The sequence below is a fragment of the Cetorhinus maximus genome, chromosome 7, assembly GCF_964194155.1.
Source record: "Cetorhinus maximus chromosome 7, sCetMax3.hap1.1, whole genome shotgun sequence".
NCBI classification, from domain to species: Eukaryota; Metazoa; Chordata; class Chondrichthyes; order Lamniformes; family Cetorhinidae; genus Cetorhinus; species Cetorhinus maximus.
In genome coordinates, this window is record NC_135885.1 from 75,359,380 (window position 1) to 75,377,841 (window position 18,462).

At 41.0% G+C, this 18,462-nt stretch overlaps 1 protein-coding gene across 2 annotated transcripts in view; it reads right to left on the bottom strand.

The window, feature by feature from the left end:
* Nucleotides 1–18,462, bottom strand: part of LOC144682884 (NADP-dependent malic enzyme-like) — a 227,113-nt gene that overhangs the window by 110,495 nt on the left and 98,156 nt on the right. For both annotated transcript variants that reach the window (XM_078545739.1, XM_078545738.1), the window contains exon 4: nucleotides 15,771–15,920. In XM_078545739.1, the coding sequence (XP_078401865.1) occupies nucleotides 15,771–15,920 (150 nt within the window). The remainder of the gene's footprint in view (nucleotides 1–15,770; nucleotides 15,921–18,462) is intronic.

Below are 18,462 nucleotides of genomic sequence, written 5' to 3' on the forward strand. Positions count from 1 at the left end.
GGAGTTCAAAAGCAACTTAGAACACTAGAGAGTCCTCAACTAGAGAGTTGTGTCCAATTCTAGGCACCACACTCTAGGAAGGATGTGAAGGCTTTAGAGGTATTGCAGAAAAGATTCATGAGAATGGTCCCAGGGATGAGAGACTTCAGTTACAGCGAAATTGGCATTTCTCTCCTTAGAGAAGGTTGAGAGGAGATTTGATAGAGGTGGTCAAAATCACAAGGGGTCTGGACAGAGTAGATGCAGAGAAGCTACTTTGTTATGATACTGCGGGTAGTATTTGTCAGGTTTACCAAATCCACAAGGGAAACTTGGCCATGCTATCACAACGGTTTTGCAATTTGTATTTATTATGAGAAGGGTTGTGCACTGAATTCAGAAGTAATGAGTCCACTAACATCTTTAGATATTTTAAAAATTAAATTTAAACATTTATTAACAGAAGAAAAGAATTAAAACACAAGATTACAGTTACACCATTATTTATTATTATAATAAATCCCAAATTTCCTAATTAACCTGACTCCCAGCTATGCACTCGCTTCAAGGTAACCGTCCAAAAATAGATTGCAAATTCAGATAGGCAATCCAGCAAGGTTACTACAGGCACCCAGCTGTGCTTGATTTCTCCCTTGTTTTTGTTAATTTAGTTTATTGTTTTGACTCGAAAAGAGTTACAGGCACCCACTCAACAGTGGAGTTCTAAAGGCTTTTAACACAACTGTGGTTACTGGAATAGCAGACTTCTGCAAATGGCCAGAGGTTGTTTCCCCAAGCCTATTTCACACGGTGTATCTTTTAGGTCTTACACGGCCACCCCCTCACAGCCTTCCATCCTTCATTAAATATATTTTTTCCTCTTTAATCTGTAAATCCCATTGTTTCCACGTCTTTGGAATTTACTTCTCTCCCTATAAAAATCTTTCACGTTGTCAATATGGCCTTTTCCTTTTGGGAAAAATAAAGAAAATAACCTTGCCCTCTTTATCCTATCAGTTGTAAAACTTTGTCATGTTTCTTTGAAAGCTAAACACCTCTCCGCTTACGTTAAAATGCAAATTTCGTTCACACCCTATCTGCTGAGACTTATACCTTAGCTCACTCATCAGCATTTCAAATACCCTTTTCACACCTAACTCTTTTGATAATTTCAACCTTGCACCCTATCCAACTCTAATTCAATTAAATCAGCCACACACAGAACCCCACGCACACAAGCCTACCTTACAATATCCTACAATACTATTAAGAAAAATCTGATCATTTTGTGACAACTCTCATTGGTGGAAGTCAACATAGATTGCCAAAAAGGAGTCATGAGGATTTTTTTTAAACACAGTAAGTAGTTATGGTCTGGAATGCACTGCCTAAAAGTGTGGAGGGGGCTTTCAATCATGGCTTTCAAAAAGAAACTGGATATCCAAAGGGAAAAATTAGCAGTGTCTTAAAGAGAGGTTAGTGGAGTGGGACTAGCTGGGTTGCTCTTGTAGAGAGCCAGCATGGACTCAACAGGCCAAATGACCACTTTCTGTGCTGTAACCATTCGATGATTCTATAGAGAAAGAAACAGGAATGATGGAGAGGGAAATAAGGTGAATGAGGGTCAAGTTAAATCCAGAGAAAGAAATAGAAAATAAAAATTGGATTCAGAGAGAGAAAAGAGACAAAGGAAAATCACGAAAAAAATAATTAAAATTTTTAAAACCTCTAGGAATGGACTCCACAGTGTCAGTATCATGGTGGAGCGCTTCTCAGCTAGCCAAAATGCAAAGTCAAACAGCTATTCTTGCTGATTTAGTGCACTTACTTCAAACTTGGACCACACTGGTTCGGTGAATATATTCCCTTGTCACTGAAAGCTGAAAGTGCATTCAAGCTGCAAGAGGCAGTCCCCCTCCTGCATCCCCTGACTCTGGCACTGGTTAATGGGCCAGCTATCCAATTTGCAGGTGAGGTGATCGAGTAACTTCTGCTATTGGTCAGTTAAAGGAAGAACTGTGGGGTGTTTCAGATCTGTTGTGGTGAGTTGCTAGATTTGGCAGGGAGTGTTGCTGCATCCTCACAGGGAGAGCAGAGGATCTAGTGACCTGTCAACACAGAGGCTGCAAAAGGTACGGAGGCTGTAGATGCGGAACCTCTGGGCTCACTGGAAAGGATGGGCTCTAAGCAGTGCCCTGTGCCACGTTGGAGCTGGACTTTCATGCTCCTGGACAGGGACAACAGGCTGTCTAGCAGATCTTTCACTGTGCCAGGCATCTGGGTGTGCATAATCAGTGTCCTCCTGTATGATACTCCATTGAATTCCTCATCTGCAGACTTGTCTTCTGAGGAGTTGGCACAAGTACTATCTTTTCCCCCGGTCTGGTTGCAGTTCACTCACGCTCAATGACTCACCATGTGTAGACCCCAATTCTACACTAATCTCTAAAGTTTGCAGAGTGTTTGTAACTGAACCAGTGGCTGTGAGTGTCAGATCAAGTAACACTGAGTCTTCATTAGTGCTGCAGTGTTGCTCTTGTCACTTTTATTTTATTCATTTATGGGATGAGTGTTGCTGGCTAGGCCAGCGTTTACTGCCCATCCCTAATTGCCCTTGAGAAGGTGGTGGTGAGCTGCCTTCTTGAACCACTGCAGTGCATCTGGTGTAGGTACACCCACAGTGCTGTTAGAAAGGAAGCTCCAGGTTTTTAACTCTGTGACAGTGAAGGACCAGCAATACTTTTCCAAGTCAGGATGGTGTGGGGCTTGGAGAGGAACTTGCAAGTGGTGGAGTTCCCATGTGTCTCTTACACTTGTCCTTCTAGGAAGTAAAGGACCAAGGTTTGAAAGGTGCTGTCTAAGGAGGCTTGGCGAGTTGCTGCATCCTGTATATGGTACATGTTGCTCCAGAGGTTGCTGTACTGGGCAGGCAGCAGTTCATGGGTGTCTGAAAGCAGAAAATCAGAAGGAGAATGTTGAGGTGAAGTAAGGGCCGGGTGAGGTGGAAAGCAAGAGATCCAAGGCGCCAACCATCTGCAGCTTGTTCATCATGCCATTTAGCAGGATGAGGTTAAGGTGAGAGTTGAGAAAGTGCATAAAGCAGGAACATACTGTCAGTCTCAATGTCCTCAGCAGTGCACCAAGCTCTGTTGCAGCCAGCCCCACGATGCAGAGAACCATCTCCTCCATAGTGCTCAGGAGATATGAGAATCCTTCTCTCCCACCAGTTCTGCTCTGTTCCTGATGGTTATGGAACAGCTCATCTTGCTAGAGAATGGGAAAAATGTCAATGATTTTGTGATGTTTTTGTGATGTTGCACAGTTGAATAGCTGGAGGTCTGAGGAACTAGTGGGAGGTGTGTGTGAGGCTGGCATCATTGGAATGTGGGTGAGGGTGAAGTGGTGTGTGCGGATGTTAAGCCTGAGTCCCAGGTGCTAGGGTCGACTGACGGGTGAGTGATGTTTCTGTGATGCAATGTGCAGCTTGAGACCGGTGTTGTGGTGGATAGGAAATTTCTTGCAAAAATGTATTCATTGACTTTGATCACCCGCACAAGGTTATTGAACTTCTTGCAGCTCTGCTGCCAGGTCCTCAACTGCAGGCCTACACTGCACGGTCCATAAAGCAACCCAAAAGCTCCTGCACAGACCACACTCAAGTCAGCCCCTTTAAATTACTGCATGTGCATAGCTACATAAAAGAGTTAAAGGCCCTGCAGAGTTAAACAAATCTGACATGCACGACAAAAAAAATTCGAGGGAACATTGATCCTCAAGGTCAGATTCCTGACATTGACCTCCTTTGTCACCTACTCTCATTCATTTCAGTCACATTCCTTGAGGGCTTCTGGCTCTCCCCACAACCCCCGCGAAAACATGACCTCTTTCAGCCTGTTGACTTCCACCACTAAGTACTCCAAGTCCCACATCTGTGAACCTAGGTGCCCTCTCTCTTCCTTGTTGCTCCATTTGTGCTTCTCCTACTTGCAAGTGGGGTTAATACAGACCCTTCTACCAAGTGTAGCTCCCCTTTCAGAGGGGCATACTGCTGTTAAAAAGGAGCAGGCTGGATGCATGTGTTATCAGCACATGCTGTTCAGTGCCATGCCGAGTATTCAAGCAGACGGCAGCCCCACTCGAGCTAATGCTCTCAACACTTAAATGTGGAGGCTGTGCCAAGTTCACGTGCGGCCTCCCTCAACAGGAACAGGCCTGGGTAGATCATAAATTTCAAAATAGTGCTCAAAAAAAGACTTTATAAAGTTCTTTAGCCCAGTAAATACCTATGGGGCAGGATCTTCCGGTCAGCGAGCAGGGGTGGGGCCTGCTCACCGATCCGTAAAATGACGCAGGATAATGTCAGGTGGAACGCCCGACGTTAGCCCGCATCATTTCCATTTTCAGTCGACGGAGGCACAGCCGAGTCAGCTGTGCGCCCACCGACCTGTCAACGGCCAATTAAGGCCTATGAAAAACTAATTAAAGTCATTAATGGACCTGCCTGTCCAACCTTAAGGTTGGCGGGCAGGCCGGGAGCCCTGGCGGGCTTTGGGGAAAGCATGAAACCTCATCCACGGGCGGGGTGAGGTTTCATGAGGGTATTTAAATTTTTATTTAAGGTTTCAATAAAAGTTATGGACATGTCCCAACTCATGTGACAGTGGATCATGTCAGGGAAATTTTTTTATCATTTGTACGACAAATTTTAATTCTGAGCCGATCTCCCTGAGGCAGCACTTAGCCTCAGAGAGATCTGTGCACTCTTTCGTGCACATGCGCGAAAGAGCGCACTCCCGGCTGAGGGAATACCCCCCGCCCGCACAGGGAGCGCATAGCGCTTCTGAGCGGACGTCACACTGGGCGGGCCAACATAAAATGGAGGCCCAGGTCAAGGGCACTGATCGGAGGCACACCCGCCCACACCTGCTCCTGCACTCCCCCCCCCTCTCCTCTAACGGGGGGAAAATTTTTCCCATGGAGTTAAAAGTTTTCAATCACTTAGAAATACTGAATCACAGCACAGGAGGTGGCCATTCAGCCCATCATGTCTGCACCAGCTCTCCAAATGAGCATTATGACCTACTGCCATTGCCCTGCCTTTTCCCCCTACTCATGCACATTGCTTCAGATTCAAATAATCATCTAATGCCCTCTTGAATGCCTCGATTGAACCTGCCTCCACCATGCTTCCGGGCAGTGCATGCCAGACCCGAACCACTCGCTGTGTGAAAAAGTTTTCTTACATCACATTTGCTTCTTTTGTTCTTGATCCTTTTACGCATGGGAACAGTTTCGCCCCATCTACTCTGTTTGGCCCCCTCATGATTTTGAACAGCTCTATCAAATCTCCTCTTTGCCTTCTCCTCTCCAAGGAGAACAGTTCCGACCTCTCCAATCTATCTTTGAACTGAAGTTCCTCATCCCTGGAACAATTCTTGTAAACCTTTTCTGTACTCTCTCCAATGTGTTCACATCCTTCCTATAATGTGGCACCCAAAGCTGTACACAATATTCCAGCTGAGGTCTAACGAGTGTCTTATATAAATTCACCAAAACCTCCTTGCTCTTGCACTCTATGTCCCTATTAAAAAAGCCCAGGATACTATATGCTTTATTAACTGCTCTCCCACCTGTCCTGACACCTTCAATGATCTATGCACATATACACCCAGGTCTTTCTACTCCTGTACCCCCTTCAAAATTTCACCCCTTATTTTATTTTATCTGTCCTTGTTCTTCCTACCAAAATGCAACACCTCACATTTCTCCGCATTGAACTTCATCTACCACCTATCTGCCCATTCCACCAACTTGTTTATGTCCTTTTGAAGTTCTACACTGTCCTCCTTGCAGTTTACAACACTCCCAAGTATCATCCGCAAACTCTGAAATTGCCCCCTGCACACCAAGATCTAGATCATTAATGTAGATCAGTAAAAGCAAGGGTCCCAATACTTGCTTTGGTACTCCACTAAAAACCTTTCTCAGCCAGAAAAATATCCATTGACCATCACACTCCGCTTCCTATTTTTCAGCCAATTTTGTATCCACGTTGCTACTGTCCCTTTTATTCCATGAGCAATAACTTTTCTCACAAGTCTGTCGTGAAGCACTGTATCAAATGCCTTTGAAAGTCCATGTACATCACATCAACAACATTACCCTCATTAACCTTTTGTGTTACCTCTTCAAAAAACTCCAAGGAGTTAGTTAAACATGGTTTCCCCTTTAGAAATCTATACTGGCTCTTCCTTATCAACCCATATTTTTCCATGTGACCACTAATTCTATCTTGAATAGTTGTTTCTCGAACCTTGCCCACTACTGAAGTTAAACTGACTGGTCGGGTTTGTAATTGCTGGGCTTATCCCTACAACATCTTGAACAAGGGTGTAATGTCTGCACTTCTCCAGTCCTCTGGCACCTCCTCTGAGTCTAGGGAAGACTGAAAAATTATCACCAGTGCTCCTGTAATTTCTACTCTCACTTCCTTCAATATCCTTGGACTGTTCAGGACACATAATCAAACACTGAACATGAAAGATCAATGTTTATATTTTATGCGTGTTCAGCATTACCACAAATGCAACGACTGATATCATATCATTCAAACCTGCACGTTTCTTAAATGCATCAAAACCAGCAGAGCCTTTTATCACAATTATAGAAATGTTTGTATGAAAGGATTTCAAACCAAAAAATTATTGTATCTTGTACAACATCCAAAATCATGCAAAACAGTAAACATGCTTCACATAGAGATTGAAAACGAATATAGTGTACTGGGTGAATACAGGACTTCCCAAATAGAGTGAACTATATACTGTCTATGAACATTATATAGGACTAAACAACCCCCATTTAAATAATGGTGATCAACATAGCCACAATTTAAGAATATTGTATACACCACAATGTGTTGTCTCACAAAATTACAAGAAGCCAGTGTAACATATCACAAATGTAGAACAGTTCCACAGACCAAAATGTTAGTAATGGTGGAAAAGCAAAATTAATCAACGACAGAAGAGTTTGGATAAGAATGTTAACACTCAAACTCTGCAAACAGCCCTCTATCCAGCTCCACCTGTCCCATCCCCCTTAAACAGCTAATATTTCACCTCATTTCTATTTCTCTTCAGTTCCGATGAAGAGTCATATGGACTCAAAACGTTAACTCTGTCTTCCTCTCCACAGATGCTGTCAGACCTGCTGAGTTTTTCCAGCTATTTTTGTTTTTGTTTCAGATTTCCAGCATCCGCAGTATTTTGCTTTTATCTGCAAACAGTCATTTGGCTTCATAGTCTACTGTTCTACTTTTTCTCTTGATGCATCCCTGCTAGCAGCATTTGAATACGAAAGAGATCATGGGATAGAGTTATACTGACTTGGCCTGGACTTGGTCATCAGCAGTGAAGTGATGACGTTCGACGCTGATGTTGAAGAAAGCTGTCGTGGACTTCTCTTTCCAGACATGAACGTGAATCTAGTGCTAAGTCAAGGGGACCTCCACGTGTCCAGAAACAGTGATGTCATCAAGCAGAATAAGCAGCCAATCACGCTGAAATATTCTCACAGTTTGCAAACCAGGAAGTAAAATGCACTGATCCTCCATTACTTTTTATAAATTATATAGAGAGCAAAATAAAGATTGTGGTATATACATTACAAATTAAAACATCACAAAACACTTATATATTAATTTGTGAATTTTATTTTTACAATGGAAAATTTAGCATTGCATAAATATAAAATTAATTTTCCCAGGCTAATTTTTTTTAGCAGTAGTTATGACTTGGTCATAAAACCCTGCTTACACATCAATAACAAGATCTTAGGGTTTTTAACAGTGATATTGCAACATAGAAGGGGAGGTTCTTGTCATTCACTAACTTCTGGGGTATTGCCGTCTGCAGGGACCTGTGGAGGGGCAGAGAATCACAACTACTGGCTTTCCACATTTAACTGTGCATGTGCAGACACCAGAATTTGCTGTCAGTTTCATAGCTGTAATCATTTTAATGACAAAATCTAGGCCATTGATTTTCAACACAGTTTGGAGTGGAGGCATGGCAGAGTTAAGCAGATATTGCACTCACGGCAAACAAGGAATACTAAGTACTAAGCACCCTCATGCAGGTGTAACTTCTCTAGAAGAAGAGCTATTAGATAGATCCATTTGTACTGGTAGCAATTATACAGGCACTGGTATGCAGTGAAAACCATGGAGGGTGCACTCACTTAAATCCGCCTGGTATCATGAAGAGATTAACGTCTATAATCTTATTGGAAATTATTTTTTAAAATAGAGTTTAGTGGTGTCTGTGTTTATGTGTGTGTGTCTTAATTGGATTAAAGCCAGCTAGCCTGGGTGCTTTGATATACAGGAAGAAATGGTTTGAAATGGTAATTAGATAAACATGGGTAAGTTTAGAAACATAGGTGTCAAGGGGGCAATTTGCATTTTTAAATAAAGCAGTCAAAAGGCTGGGTGAAATCTTGCACCTAGCTAGAAGATGCCAAGCAATGTGTTTAATTTTTTCAATTTACTAATAAGATTGGTAGAATCAAAGCGTGTTATTGTTAGAAGAGGTAAAATTAAAAACCTAGTAATACAATGGGAAATTTACATTCAAAGGAAAAGCTAGGTATAAATAGAAAGGAGTTTGTGTGTGTAAGGCAGAGGCATTTAAGATCTAACCAGCTTGTACACCTCCAACTGTCTGCAAGGAACCTCATTTTGAATTTGTACGGTCAAATGTGCTTTGCCTGAGGTCCTTTTTTAAATCTATGAGTTTTACTGTTGCCTTAAGTGGGGTGTAACTGAGAGTCAGATTAATTAGGGGATTTTTGTAGTTATTATAGTAGTAATTTTGTAGACATATATAAGTGCTTACAATTTTTCTTGTATTAATAAATGTTTAATTTAGTTTTATAAAAAACCTCGAGACTCGGTGGCCTTATTACTACAGAAATAAAAGCCTGCATCTCAAAACATAGAAATTGCAAAAATGGATTATGACAGTTGTTTCAAGTTTCCCTCTGGGATTTGAGCAGCTCAGCCTTTACCATCGGCTGTGTCATAATACTGGAACTAATAGTGTCATATGGTATCTGGTGTTGGGCAAATGAAATCCCTGTGCATCCCTAAGTGCTGGAAAATGGCAGCACTAGGCTAGTAAAATAAGTGTGGGAAATGTCTGCCAGTTTTTATTCTGTGAATTATGTACATTAAGAGTGTAATTGAAACTGGAAAATTCATTTAGAATCTTGAGCCGAAAACAGCGAGAGAATTTCCCCTTCCTCTTTTTCTCTGGGCTATATTCACAGTCTGGTCCCAAATATGAAAGCAGACTGCTTCAAAACTGTACCATCTACATGCTTTATTTATTTTCTTTGATTATAGTAAAACAAAAATATTTTAAGTGGCAACTTAAATGGGAGAAACACCATTTTTTGTAATATTTTAGAAAATAAAATATCCTGTTTGCATTCAGCCACATGGTACAGTGAATTTTAAAAATATGTAGATTTTAACCAATGTTCACATGACAGATCTGTTTGAAACTGAAACGGGAGAAATAACATTTGTCTACACTGAGCATCAACCCTGTTGTTCAATCCAATATATTATTCTTATTTTCAGGTTGTTAGTTTGTGTCAAGTGACAATTACAGATAGAATTATTTCAGTTATTTGCAATTCAAACTAACAGTTTGCTTTGTTTAAAATCAGACCAAACAAAACCTCAAACAATGCACGACAAAAAAACAAGACCGACTGCTGTGGGATCCCCAGAGAAACAAGGTTCCAAAAACAAAAGTGTCCATAAAGAATCTCTTGGAAGCTAAACAAAAACATTTACTGTTGAAGAATGAATGAAGGATTAGCTTGGCATACAAGAGCGATAGTAAATTGTAACATTTCCCAAAATTCAGAATGAATTGCTTTGAGCTTGACGTACATTTGTACAAACATTGTTGTACCATTACAAGTTCCGTTTACTTCTAAAAAGGCTTGTAAAATGGATGAATGCACTGATTAGCATTATTCAAATAACATCCATTTACACAGTTGGTTTATAGCTTTTAGTTCTTTTAAGGATCCCTTGGTAGTTATGGTGCAGAAAGTATATAACATTAGTGATAAATATTAGAATCATGTTGACCTGGAGGTTGTTCAAAGTTGAGTTAACAGATCCTACACCAATCCCTATTTATAATGTGAAGTCAATCCATCATCCTGCTTTTGCCATGGCTGCTTTTGAACCAGATGCTGGAAAGTGCACTGGATGGGTAAAGAATGTCCCATCGGATCTGCCCTGGCTTCATTCTAAATTATTCCAAACTAATCAGCTATTTCTTATATGGGCATAATTACATGGTGTAATCTATGCACTACCACTCCTTATGAAGTCTCTTCTGAAATTTGCAAAAACAATGGAATTTTGTGGAATTTACACGCGAGGACTCAGATAGTTCAATGTTGAGTCATGAATAGCATCAGTTAAAAGGACTTGGTATATTTTGCAATCTTTCTTGTTGGAACGCATACTTTATCTTAATCTTACATTAATCAAATAACCAAATTTAAGAGATCTTCAGGCCAGACAAGATGGAAGAAGCATCGTGTGAATTGTGATCATTCAGGGTAGGCTACCCCTTATTTTTGTTGTTGTTCAGTTACTAATTACACTGCTGAACTCTGAAGAGAGACAAAGAGCATCACTTTGAGGTAATCTGTTGTGATGGGTTTGCACTCCACACTTGTGCAAAGGTGAATAACTATACAAAATGCAGGGCAGAAACGATTTTGCCCAGCAGCAAGTATTAAAATTTCAAAAAGGGGTCATCAAATTATTCATTGTTATCTGATTTACCAACTGAGCAGTTTTTGACATTTAATTTCTGATTCCCTCTCCTGATGCTGCTGCGCCTTGTAGCTACTCCTACCAGGAGACCTGCTGTCATGGTATCTGTCTTGCACCATCCTCACACATCCACTGTAGCTTGGCTGCAACCACTCTGTGATGTCCGTCATCCAACTATACCTAGATGGACACTCCTTTCTGCTGTCTTCCACGTTGTCCTCTAGAAGAGATCTCTGTAGCTTTTCAGCAGTGATCTAATGGCTGAAATGCTGACATTTTCTTCTCTGTATGTCACTTTTTAGGAATTCTCTTTGTTCTTGTGATTTTAAGCATCTCTTCATTGGTCTTATGGTCTGTATAATTTTTAGCATACATCTTAGCATCCACATTTCAAAGGCCTCTATTTTCTTCCACAGATCTTTATTTATTGGCCAGGCTTCTGAGGCTTACAGAAAAGTGGATAGAATGTAGCATCTTATGAGAATTTTTTCCTTGTAACAAGCTTGAGTTTTCTTGTTAACACATCCTTCATTTTCACAAAATCACTTTTAGCTATCTCTGTCCTTCTTCTAAATTTTGCATCTCGTCTGCCATCTTATATAAATGGTGAGAGATTACAGAGCCCCGAGATTCAGAGGGACTTGGATGACTCGTGCATGAATCACAAAGACTAGTATGCAAGTACAGCAAGAAATTAGGAAAGCTAATAGAATGTTATCATTTATTGTGAGGGGAATCGAGAACAAAAGTAGGAAAATTATCCTTCAGTTGTACAGGGCACTGGTGAGAGCACATCTGGAGTACAGTGTACAGTATTGGTCTCCTTATTTAAGGAAAGATGTAAATGCATTAGCAGTTCAGAGATGATTTACTAGACTAATACCAGGAACAGTTGGGTTGTCTTATGAAGAAAGGTTGGACGAGTTAGGCTGGAGTTTAGAAGAGTAAGAGGTGATTTGATTGAAACCTTTAGGATCTTGAGGGGTCTTGACAGAGTGGATGTGGAGAGGATGTTTCCTCTTGTGGGAGAATCTAGAACTAGGGGTCATGGTTTAAAAATAAGGGGTCGCCCATTTAAGACATATCAGGAGAATTATTTTTCTCTCAGAGGGTCGTGAGTCTTTGGAACTCTCTTCCTCAAAAGGCAGTGAAAGCAGGGTCTTTGAATATTTTTAAGGCAGAGCTGGTTAACAAGGGCATGAAAGGTTACTGTGGGTAGGCAGGAGGTCACAGTCAGATCAGCCATGATCTTATTGAATGGTGGAGCAGGCTTGAGGGGCCAAGTGGCCTACTCCTGCTTCATGTTCATATCTTCTGTTATCATTTGTCCTAAATAGACAAACTTATCTACTTGTTCCAGTGTGACACCATCCACTTCAATCTTCATTCTAGTTTCTTCTAACGTATTCCTTCTTCCTGCTACCATTGTTTTTTGTCTTTTTGGCATTCATACTCAAACCATATTCTAAACTTCTAGATTTTACTTGATCTACAATATTTTGTAGAGCTTCTTCTGATTCTGCAAGTAACGCTGTGTAGTCAGTATACCGCACGTTTGTTATTTCCTTGCCTCCAAATTTGACCTCTGGAAGTACATCTAAATCTCTGAATATTTGTTGCGTGCACAGATTGAATACTTTTAGTGACAGTACACAGCCTTGTCATACTCCTCTCTTCACTTGAAACATGTCTGATTGTCCATCTTCTAGCCTGATGCTCGCTATTTAGTCCCAATATTGGCTCTGGATAAATCTCACATCTTTAATGTCACTGTCACATTTCAGCAGCACGTCAATTAGCTTTTCGCGATAAAACACAATTGTTAACTTTTTCATAGTATATGAAGCATATGTTATATAGATATGCTTGTTTACTTCTGGATATTTATCAAAGATTGTTCTTATATTAAATACTCCTGTTCTTGTTCCTACTCCAGGTCTAAATCCAGACTGTGTTTCACCTATTTCTGCTTCAAATATGTCATTATTTCTTTCTATTATAATTTTCAAGATCAGTTTAATGAGATGAGTTGTTCAATTTATAGTTCTAAATTGATTGCACTCCATTACTTTAAGATTCATAGGCAACTTAACAAATAATGAATGTCTCAAGTCACTTGGAATATATCCTTTGATATATATTTGATCACAAATTTCTGTACCTCTTCTCATTCTGTTTCTCCAAGGGCTTTTAGATGTTCTGTTGTTACTTCATCTAACCTTAAAGCTTTTCCTGCACTCATCAATTTCAAAGCATTCTTTACCTCTGATATAATGGTGCACCATTGGCCTCTATCTTGAGGATTCCTTTCAATTTGGTTCATCATACAATTCACTTATATATTCTGTCCATCATTTTGCGACTGCATCCCTTTCAAACAATATTTTACCATCTTTGACTTTTGTGCACCCACTATCTGCTGTTATCCTTTTCTTTCTGTCAAAGATTTCACCTTCTGGTGCATAACTCTCATTTTGTGATATTTTTCCAGCTCTAATACTTAATCACACATATCATTACACCATTTCTCTTTAAACTGTCTACATATATTTTTGATTTTCTTTTCAATTTCATCATACTCCACTGCATTTCTTTTCTTTCCTCTAGCTATCATCATTGCTAATATCTTATCCACTCCTCGTGTCATCCACTCCTCGTCTCTTTTTCTTTTCCATTTTGGTAATATTTGCTTTGCAGCATGTTGAAAACTCTCTTTTATGCTTTTTCATTTGCTTTCTATTTCGAGTCCTGAGATCTCTGCTGTTCTGATTCCTCAATCCTGAGACATTCATACTTTTTTTTACTTTAAGAGTGAAGGCCTCTCTGATGTTCTCATCCTCCAACATGTCAAGGTCTGAATGATTGCACAGTCTTTCTCTTTTTTGATATTTTCAATTTCAAATTAATTTTGCCACAAGGAGACAATGATTTAAATTTATATCTGTGCCGTGTTCTTTATACTGTTTCTAAAATGTTGTTTCACCATCACATAATCTATTTGATTTCAATAGACATCACCTGGACTTCTCCAAGTATGCAATCTTCTTTTTGGTTGCTTAAAACAGGGGCTTACCACCAACAGATCATTTTCCTGACAAAACTGTATCAGTCTCTCTCCTCTCTCATTTCTCGATCCAAGGCCACATCGAACAACATGCGCTCCTGCTGTTCCTTCACTGACTTTAGCATTTAAGTCACCCAGTACAATTACCACATCAGGTGATTTGATTTGATTTGATCTTAACACTTCAGGATGTCACCATAAAATGCCTCTATTTCCTGCTCATCGTGTTGTGATCTTGTGTCAGGGCATAGGCTTGTATGACAACAAACTCAAAAGGCTTTCGTTCAATCTTAATCATGAGCACTCTTTCTGAGATTGGCCAGTAACCTTGAATTGATCTCCCATATCTTTTGTTTACTAGGATTCCTACTCCATTACTATGGCTGATGACTTGCTGGATAAAGGTGCTACATGCAGTGTAATACTAAACCAGAAAGTCCCAGGCTCATGCCCAATTTGTGCTGAATTAGCTGTTCTCAAGTAGAAAATTGGCCACAATTCTATGTCTACACTAGGCAGTGATAAGCAAAGAATAGGAAAGAGGACTGCACTTGATGCCATTGCTGTTCATAGACAAACAGCTGGTTGATCCTCACACACCAACTCAAATTAAGAATGGTTATTCGGCCAAAGCACTTTGGAGGGCTACTGGCACTTCAAAATGAAAGCACATGAAAGCAATTAGAGGAAAAATTAAGTTGCTGAATCATGGGAATTAAAAAAAAATCAGAGATACATATCTGTGAATGCATGTATATTTATAATATGCCACAGATTTTATGCACAACATATGTAGTGGCATGATTGACCTACTGCTAAAATCATAATTAAATCATGGTTGCATTTTAAAACCAGTGTAACCAATACAACAGATTGAAGAGGTCTTTTAAGCCCTGCAGCCTACATTTTAAAGATGTATATTTGGTGCTGAAATGTCACAGTAGTCCTTAAAAATTTCACACATTTCTTTTGAGGAAGCTCATTCTCTGTTTCACTGGCAAGTACACAGTAACCACAGGCGAGCTTTAAGTCAATTTATAAACAAACTAATTTCAGCACCTTTCTTAGAACAGGAGCACCATGTCACTTTGACCATTCTGCAAATCTGACAGAGCCTTTGTAGATAAAGCCTGACAACCAAGAACTACACACACACTGCAAGTCAGAACAAATATAGGTATTATACTGACCTTGTAACTCTGACATTAAGCCTACATTACTCATGGGGGTGTGGTGCCAGAAGAACAGAGCCAGGTCAGAAATGGCATTTGAGTCTTGGCCACTGAGACTGTGAAACACTGTTTGAAAACAAAACCGCCTTTGTTCCCACAGCGTTCATAGCAAGATACTGTAACGTTCACTGTAACTAATAAAGAAAAATTCTGATTCCCAGATGACATGGTGGGTAAAAGAGCTAAAACAATGTAGCACAAAAACTGGCTTGCACTTAATATGTATTGAAATTGCTGATCTCAACTGGCCAACAGTAAGGCTACTGCAACTGGTGACAATGCCGAGGTTAGGGTAGGGATTAGACATATGAGAGAAGGATCAGGACTGGGCTAGTTTGCAGTGTCCTTCATAGCCAAATAGCTTGCTGATCAATCACTACCTAAGTTCAACATGAAGAATAGCAGTTTAATCAAGGTTCCGGAGAGTAGTGAAGATAATCAGGGAAAAAAATGAAATAGCAGAATTTCAGAAGTGAATTAACAGATCAGTCTGATGTTAGAAAACTAAAAACTTTGAAAAACAAATTTAACTACTCAGACATAAATTTACTATGCAACCCAATCAGTGTGACAAGTGCAAAGCTTTTGGGGACAGGAGATGGGAGAGACAAGAGCCTCAACTTACCGTGGTCTTCTAAAGGCAAGACCATACTGCTGACATGCCAGGCCCACAGTAGGGGTGTAAATAATGGGCATAAATCTTTCAATGTTGGAAGTAAGCATTCTGTAGAAAAGTTTTTCATTTCGGTCCTGCAGAGTCATTAGGATAATATACCTGTTGAGGAAAGCATACAGGCAGATTACAACAGGCAATGTTTAAAAGCTCACCGATCAGAATTGGCTGTGAGACTCATTCAGCAATTCCAACTAGATTTCAATTACAGTTATAAGAAAATAAACATAATACAACCTTGCCAAACAATTAAATGTCCTAAAAGAACAAAAACACTTCTTTCTAAATTGAATGCTCTGTACATTCATTTGTACTTGAATAATGAACAATCTGGTGGACCAAATATGATCTGAGCTATAAAGTTAGATCATGCTCCTGTATGGGGCTGTTATGTAAAGCAGCAGCAGCAAAGAGGGGCAGTAAAAATGATTAAACAAAAGCAGAATACCACAGAGGTACCAGAATTAAAATAAAAATAGAGTGTGTTAAAATTTTAACAGCTCAGGCAACATGTGAAGAGGGAAACAGATAATTGTGAATTTTAACAGGAAAAACAGGCGAGTTTGGATCGTGATTTGGAGGATGGTGCGCTGTTAAAGTTTTAAAAATCAGATTCCCAAACCAAACTTGCCTTCAATCCACCCACTTGCAGCTTTAACTGAAGTCACAATGTGTGTGGGCAGCCAACTTGCTCCAAGGAGGCAGGTTGGTACTTTAAATGTAATAATGAAGCTTGTCGTTCACTTTTCAACTTTAACTATGGATGGCCATGTTTCCCAAACCTCAGGACATCCAGCAACAATATCCAGGTGAGGGCTTGGCAGGTCCAGGAGATGAGAGCCTTTAGGAACTTTCTGGGTTCAGCATGCCTGCCCAAGCAACGCATGCGATCAGGCATCCTCCGCCACCCTGCCCTGGAGATTTCCCACAAGGCCTTGATCTCACCCCACTACCCCCAGGCCTCTGACCATCCCCACTCCCCCAGGCCTCCAGACACCCCCACTTGCCCAGGCCTCTGATTTCTCCCCCTGTACCACCCTCTTCTGAAGTCTGTGATTTCACTCTGCCCCACAGCCCCTTTCCCACCTCCCCTGAAGCCCATTCTCCCCCAGGCCCCATTCCGCAAGATCCTGAATCTGACCTGAGGCCTCCGATTTCCCCTCCTCCCCATACCTCAGTATCAACAGCTCACTCGATCAGCCCCCAGCCAGTCGGTGGCATCACACAAGAGCTTTGTTAAAACTCCACAGTTTGAGGGGGAATCCTGATTTTCTGACCCCTTTGTTTCTAGTGGGTCAGGTAAGTAAAAACTCAGCCCAGCTTTTCAGGTCAATAACCTTTGAACAGAACTAGAGCAGACTGGAGAACAGCTAATGTGGTTCCACTATTTAAGAAGGGTTGTAGAGATAAGCCAGGGAACTACAGGGCAGTGAGTCTCACATCAGTGGTAGGGAAATTATTGGAGAAAATTCTGAAGGAGAGAATCTATCTCCACTTGGAGAGGCAAGGTTTGATCAGGGATAGTCAGCATGGCTTTGTCAGAGGGAAGTCATGCCTAACAAACTTGATTGAATTCTTTGAGGAGGTGACCAGGTGTGTAGATGAGGGTCGTGCAGTTGATGTAGTTTATATGGATTTCAGCACAGCCTTTGACAAGGTCCCACATGGGAGACTTATAAAGAAGGCAAAGGCACATGGGATACAGGGTAATTTGATAAGGTGGATTCAAAATTGGCTTAGTTGTAGGAGACAGAGGGTGATGACAGAAGGATACTTTAGCGACTGGAAGCCAGTGTCCAGTGGCATACCACAGGGATCTGTGCTGGGTCCCCTATTATTTGTCATTTATATAAACGACATAGATGACAATGTGGGGGGTAGGCTTAGTAAGTTTGCGGATGAGACAAAGATTGGTCGGGTGGTTAACAGTGAGGTTGAGTGTCTTGGGCTACAGGAAGATATAGATGGGATGGTCAAATGGGCAGATAAGCGAGAGAAGGAATTTAACCCTGAAAAGTGTGAGGTGATACACTTTGGAAGGGATAATTTTACAAGGAAGTATTCAATGAACAGCATGACACTAGGATGTTCTGAGGAACAAAGGGACCTTGGTGTGTGTGTCCATAGATCTCTGAAGGTAGAGGGGCATGTTAGTGGGGTGGTGAAAAAGGCATATGGGACACTTGCCTTTATCAATCGAGGCATAGATTACAAAAGTAGGGAGGTCATGTTGGAGTTGTATAGAACCTTAGCGAGGCCACAGCTGGAGTAGTGTGCGCAATCTGGTCGCCACATTATAGGAAGGATGTGATTGCACTGGAGGGGGTGCAGAGGAGATTCACCAGGATGTTGCCTGGGATGAAACATTTAAGTTATGACGAGAGGTTGGATAGACTTGGGTTGTTTTTGTTGGAGCAGAAAAGACTGAGGGGCGACCTGATTGAGGTGTGCAAGATTATGAGGGGCATGGACAGGGTGGATAGGGAGCAGCTGTTCCCCTTAGTTGAAGGGTCAGTCACGAGGGGGCATTATTTCAAGGTGAGGGGCAGGAGGTTTAGGGGGGGATGTGCGGAAAAACTTTCTTACCCAGAGGGTGGTGATGGTCTGGAATGCGCTGCCTGGGAGGTTGGTGGAGGCGGGTTGC